General features: G+C 38.1%; 1 protein-coding gene across 1 annotated transcript; it reads right to left on the bottom strand.

Annotated features, from left to right (window-relative positions):
* Positions 1-4,645: 4,645 nt before the first annotated feature.
* Positions 4,646-5,620, bottom strand: LOC116913608 (olfactory receptor 4K15-like). The gene has a single exon (XM_032917860.1). The coding sequence runs from the start codon at positions 5,615-5,617 to the stop codon at positions 4,646-4,648; it is 972 nt and encodes a 323-aa protein (XP_032773751.1). The 5' UTR covers positions 5,618-5,620.
* Between the last annotated feature and the right edge of the window lie 1,325 nt (positions 5,621-6,945).

Here is a 6,945-nt window from a genome sequence, read left to right as displayed (position 1 = left end):
TGTGATGCTTTCATCCATGACTTGGGATCTCTTTCCTGTGCTTTCTATCTCCAAGGTTGTCTCCCTGTGTGATTTCTTTATTTTTGTATTTCCATATTTAGATCCTGAATGATTTTGTTCAACTCCTTCACCTATTTGGTTGTGTTTTCCTGTAATTTTTAAGGCACTTTTGTGGTTCCTCTTTGAGGTTTTTTACTTGTTTACCTGTGTTCTACTGTATTTCTTTAAAGGAGTTATATATGTCCTTCTTAAAATCCTCTATCATCATCATGAAATGTGATTTTAAAGCCAAATCTTGCTTTTTCTTGTGTGATAGGGTATTCAGGGCTTGTTGTAGTAGGAGAACTGTGTTCAGATGATGCCAAGAAACATGGGTTTCTGTTGCTTGTGTTCTTGCACTTGCCTCTCGCCATCTGGTTATCTTTAGTGTTACCTTCCCTTGCTGTCTCTGACTAGCCTGTGATCCTGGCTGTGTCAGAACTCCTCAGAGCTTAGCTGCTCAGAGTTTAGCTGTACTCGTTTAGATCAGAAGGGAACCTGTGCTACTACTTGGTTTGGGGTTCCTGCATCTCTGGATCTTGGGGGACCCAGTTACTCCAGTTGTTGGGCCAGGTGTTGGGGCAGATGTTTTGGCTTCTCTTGGGATCCTAGGTGTTTCAGAGCACCTAAGAGTCAGGCTCCCTCTGGGTTTTAAAGGAGTGGTGCAGTCAGCGCCCAAGTTCTGTTCAAGGTACTGGTTCAGATCAGAAGGGATCCATACCCCTGTCTGAGTGGGGGTTCCTGTGTCCCTGGATCCTGGGGTACCCAGTTACTCTGGGTGTTTGGGTGGGTTTTGGGACAGATGTTGTGGTCTCTCCTGGGATCCTGGGTGTTTCAAAGCACCTGGGAGTTAGGTTTCTTCTAGGTGTTGTGGGACTGGATATGGAGCCAGCGACCAAGGTCTGCTAGGGTACTGGTTCAGACCTGAAGGAACCTGTGACATTGGCAGGGCAGGGATTTCCTGTGTCCCTGGATCCTGGGATTCTCAGTTACTCCTGATGTTGGGACAATTGTTGTGGGCTCCTCACCTCTGATTCTGGGCATGTTAGAGCACCTGGGAGTCAGGCTTTCTCTGTTATAGGAGTAGGTGCATAGCCAGCACCCAAGGTTTGCTCAGGACACTGGAAGGGACATTTTTATTATGTTAATCCTACTTATCCATGAACATGGGGTATCTTCTATCTTCTGATATCTTCTTCAATTTCTTCAGGAAGTTGAAGTTCTTGTCCCACAGATCTTTTACTTGTTTGGTTAGAGTTACACCAAGATACTTTATAATATTTTTGATAACAATGAAGTGTGCACTTTTCCTAATTTCTTTCTCAGCCTGTTTATCATTTGGAAGGAGGGTTACTGATTTATTTGAGTAATTTTGCTATCCAGCCACTTTCTTGAAGTTGTTTATCAGCTAAAGGGGTTCTCTGGTAGAATTTTGGGGGTTGCTTATGTATATTATCATGTCATCCGCAAATAATGATATCTTGAATTCTTTTTTTCTAATTTTATTCCTTTGATCACCTTTTGTTGTATCTACAACTTCAAGTACTATAATGAATACACAGTGAGAGAGTTGTCAGCCTTTTCTTATCACCAATTTTAGTGGATTGCTTTCTTTCTGTCCACTAAGATAGAAGCATTGTAGAGAGGAATGGAGAAACAGATGAGGGAAAAAGAAGCAAACAGAACAGGGAGAGTATGAAGGCGTCTCCTTACAATGGGACAGTTTTTTTTTTCCCCTCACAGCAAGGCAGGCTTCTTCTTACTGATAAGACAACCCCTTTTTCTTACAGACTTGAGTTTCTTTAACTTTACAATAGAAGGATAGAAACTTTTCTTTTTCCATGCAATGAATGTTGAAGATTATTTTTTATCTAGAATGAGTGAATTCTTTCTGTGCTGGTGCTTGAGCTTTTGCTCCTGACACATACATAATTGTGTGTGTGTGTGTGTGTGTGTGTGTGTGTGTGTGTGTGTGTGTGTAAGCATTTAAGTTGTTAAGAAAAGTGGTTGTGCCCAGCAAGTGTGTATGGAAGAATATATGAACGTATATATTTTTTTTTATCATACTTGCTTGTGTTTTTCCTTTTGTAATTTCAACACTCTTCCATTGGTTTGATAAAAATTAATTGTTTCAAGCCTCCCTCGTGCCTAGCAAACAAGACAGGGAAGGCTTCTGGGCAAGAAAGAAGGGAACCCAAGCAATTAACTGCACTTCAGCTTCTGGTTTCAGAGAAGCATAGAATCAAGACAGGTAAATGTTATTATAGATAGCAACCTTACCCAACTGCAAGACCAAGTCTTGTCTACACTAACTCTCTCCCCCTTGCTGCCTTCCAGAGAGGACTCAACCCTGGCCTTAGCTCCTGTCAGTACTTTGTCCTGATAATTCAAATATCACCAAACTGTACTCAACTGTATTCCTAAGAACTGTACCAATGACTAGCTTATCCCCTGCTCACTAGCCAAATATGTGGGTTCCTGAAAATCTTGCTATTTTTGCTAAAGTATGCTTTTTTTTTGAAGCCAAGATTCTCCAGTCCAAAACTATCTGGAAGTAGAGTGAATGTAAAAAAGATTACTTCTAGTGGATCTGAAAGAATGATGGGCAGAGAAACCTAGCTTAATTTTTCTCTTAATTTTTGGAACTGTATGTTTTAGTCATTAAAATATAGGATCTAATGTTAAATTTTAATTCACTGTACCTATCATATCTTGGGTTTATCATCTGTAAAGACTATAGTTACAATTCCAGCTTCTCTTGTGTTTTATTAAGGCATGTGGTTATTTAACAGCACCATAAATACTACACAAATTAACATTATTTTACTGTCATATTATCACTTTAAAATATGTGCTGTGGCAAAGGATGTCTTTGTAGAATGCAATTTCTATAAGTAAACCTCACTAAATCAACTAGTGACCCAAATAATTGACATGTGAGAAGAATGAGAAAAGTCATGATGAGAAGAAAGAAGAGACATTGCCATCTGTTGAAGAATCATTCTTACATAAATAAATGGTCAATCACAGAAAATGGCAAGTTTTCAGATATCTGTCTCATCTGACCGTATATCACTAAATGGCATCAGCCGTATCAAGAGCAGATAAACCTTACTTAAGGTGAAACTAATGCACTGACACATCCACAGTCTCAACTATGCTTCCTGTGGTTTTTTATGGATATGTAGTATGTGTGCACTTGGGGAACAAAAAAAAAATCAATCAACTGAAAACTAATACTGATTTCCCCTTATGGCTGCCTACTCTGAGGAGGACAACTGATGTGATAACCAATGTTCAAAACAGTGCTGATATTTATGTCTGTCCTCCTTATGGGTCACTCATTTTTTCTGATTTCCCAAAATTATTCTATGACTCCTGATATTTAAACTTGCAATATCATCTCCTGTTATCCATGAATTTTTAATCATTTTATATAATTATAATTCCATATCAAAAGATAAATATTAGGTAAAATATTTATAGGTACATATGCCAAAAAAAGTATTCCACACATACATTTTTGATCCCTCTGAGTAAAGCTTCAAAATAGCAATGGCTCATTTATTATCACATATAAAGAAATACAAAACTTCTTTTGGAGGATGAAAATTAAATTATTTCACTGTTGCCTAACTGGCTGTGAGAATCTTTCCATGATATCCAAAGTCTAAATTGAGACAAAGGTATTTATTTGGCATAATTATATTATGTGTGTTCAAAAATACTTATACATACCACTTGATGGTGCCTTTAAACCTACCTCAGCCAAATTGTGTAGGATTATACATATGATGATTTCTTATATGAATTGGTGGAAATTGTTGTTTATTTAAATAATGTGTAGTTCTAGCAACCTGGCTATTACATAAGCTACAGCAAGCACCGTTGGTCTTTATAAAGCTTCAATAACATCTAAGGATCTTTTTTTCATGCAGTATTAGAACTTTGCTGATGAGACGGAAGAATCTGCTCCAGGAATTGATGTTCTTCATACTCTCTTTGGATTTCCAAAATAATCTGTTCATGTTCTAACCTACTGTGATTGATTTTCATTTAATTATATTCCTTTGTACAAAAACTACCCCCAATATTACAGAGCCTGATACCAAATAGTAAACTCCGTGCATTGGTCAGTTGAATGCAAAATACTAAAATATTAAATTTGAGGCAGCGCACGGTATTCTCAAAAAGCTGTATTATGTACAGTAAACATAGACCTAGAAAAAAATCCTATTTTCTTTTAAATTTTTGTATAAAATGAATTCCATTCTTTGCAACAAATAAATTTACTCGACAGATTGAATATAAAATTTATTTCCAACTATCCAAGGCAAAAATGTATTTACAACTCAATAAATGTCATAGTTGGATTCACATGAAAGACAACCTTTTGTTTTAAGATCATCTTAATTTTAAAAATAAAAAAAGAGACAGCAAAGAACCAAAATAATTAAAAGACTATTGAAATGTGTTCAGCTTATTAACATTGTTGTTACCTTTAAATAGATTCACATGCTAAATGACTATTTTTAGAAGTAAAAGCAATTCCATTTTGGAAATGTTTTAGAGGGGAAATGAAAATCCTGTCAATACTGTAATTTTACTATGTTTCCGGAAAAAGAACATTTCTTATCAATGAAGAAACCTGTCCAGGTTTCAGATAGCGACTCCTCAGCTTTGACATAGCCGCTTTCACATCTTTGTTCCTCAGAGTGTAGATAAGTGGGTTTAAAATGGGTGTGAAGATGGTGTAGAACACAGCAAGGACTTTGTCAAGTGAATAGCCATTAAAGGGCCACACATAGATAAAGATGCATGGTCCAAAGAATAGTATGACTACAGTGATGTGGGCAGTTAGGGTGGATCTGGCCTTGGCCATGCTAGCAGAGGAACGATTCCTAACAGTAATGAGAATCACAGTGTAGGAGACGACCAAGAAGACAAATGTACACATTGTGAGAACTCCACTATCTGCAACTATTAGCAAACTGATAACATAAGTGTCTGTGCAAGCTAGCTTGGTCACCAGTGGGAGATCACAGAAAAAACTGTCCACCTGGTTAGGACCACAAAATGGTAAGTTCACAGTGAACGCCAACTGACTCATTGTATGGATAAAACCTACAAACCAAGGGATAATGACCAGAATGATACACACACGGCGACTCATGATCGTCATGTAATGGAGGGGCTTGCATATTGCCACATAGCGATCATAGGCCATGGATACAAGAAGGACCATCTCACCACCAGCAAATTGATGGACACAGAAAATCTGAGCCATACAGGCTTCAAAAGATATAGTTTTTCTTTCCACCAGAAAGTCAGCAAGCATTTTGGGGGTAGCAAATGAGGATACACATATATCTATAAAAGATAGGTTTGCAAGCAGAAAGTACATGGGAGTGTGAAGTCGTGAGTCTGAAGTCACTGTGAGGATGATGAGGAAGTTACCCAGCAGTATTGCAAGATACAGCAGTGAAAATATGAGAAACAGGAAAGGCTGGAGCTCCTTTGAACTGGACAGGCCCAACAGCACAAACTCTGTCACCCGAGTGTAATTTGTTTCATTCATTGACTTTGGATGAGCGTTGTCTTGAGTTATCTGAATAGAAACAGAACATAAATCAATCAGTTAGGTAAGTTTGGCTTGCTTTTTCAATCACAGTTCAGCTTTCAACAGTTATACTTTTTATGCTTCTTAACATGGAGTTTCTTGAGTTATTCAAAATTACATAACTTATGCCATAAAATGTCATATGTCTTTAGTTTTATAATGCTCAAAATCAGAGAATGTTAGTACATTGTTTTTATAAGCCCACCCATATTCATCCTTGAACAGAAGAGAAGTATGGAAAGAGCACTGCGACCTGGTAACTCTGTTGTTAATGTGCTCAATGATTCTGTTCCTTCGTGAAAATATACTGAAGTGTGTACTTCTTCTTTTGCATTTAGATAAACATGTTATATGTTTATGAAATTTATGAGCACAAGAGGAAAAAACTCTGGATTCATGTAATTTTGGTAAGCTATAAGAAGGACCCTTACCATAATCTCATTCACTTTGATGACAAATTAAAATACAAAATCCTGGGAAATTTAGAAGCTACAGAAATTCATGGAATTTTGTTCCTTTCTCTCAATTCCTTATGAAGTTTCTCCTTGTCACACAACAGAAGAATGTATATAAAAATATGGTTCATTTACACAATGGAATACTACTCAGCTATTAAGAACTAGGGCAACATGAGTTTAGCAGGCAAATAGATAGAACTAGAAAATATCATCCTGAGTGAGGTAACTCAGACTCAAAAGAACATGCCTGGCATATACTAACAAGTGGATATTAGCCAAAAAAGTACAAAATACCCAGGATACAATCCACAGAACTCAAGAAGGTCAATGAGCAGAAGGGTCCAAGTGAGGATGCCTCAATTCCATTTGGGAAGAAGAAGAAGGCAATCATGAGGGAGGAGGAGGTGGTGGTGGAGAGGAAGAGAGTAACCTGTTTAGGGAAAGGGAGAGGGAGGGGAAGAGGGGAACGTGATCAGGTATTGGGGGATAACAGGACTGAAGTCCTGAGGGCCAGCAAGAAAGAATGGAAACGGGCAACCTTGGGAGGTAGGAGGTAGGGGGATTCTCTAGAATGTACCAGAGATCTATCAGGTAAGAGACTTGGGACTCAGAGGGAGGGACCTTAGATGATATTTCTTACAGGGAATCTTTAGAAAGACAGGGCATCAAGTGGAGGTATGGGGTTGCCATTCCATAGTCAAAAACTCTGATCCAGAATTGTTCCTGTTTGAAAGAACTTCAGGGTCAAAAATGGAGAAGAGTCTGAGGGAAAGGAGGTCCAGTGACAGGCCCAAATTGAGATCCAGCTCAGGGGAAGGCCCCAAGGCC

Source organism: Rattus rattus, chromosome 12 (genome assembly GCF_011064425.1).
Source record: "Rattus rattus isolate New Zealand chromosome 12, Rrattus_CSIRO_v1, whole genome shotgun sequence".
In the NCBI taxonomy this organism is placed as follows: domain Eukaryota; kingdom Metazoa; phylum Chordata; class Mammalia; order Rodentia; family Muridae; genus Rattus; species Rattus rattus.
The sequence above is the reverse complement of the archived record's forward strand: the minus strand, read 5'-3'. Positions and strand labels throughout refer to the sequence as shown.

Bases quoted from the DNA above. Each gene is read 5' to 3' on its own strand.
- LOC116913608 (XM_032917860.1), bottom strand. From the start codon at position 5,617: ATGAATGAAACAAATTACACTCGGGTGACAGAGTTTGTGCTGTTGGGC.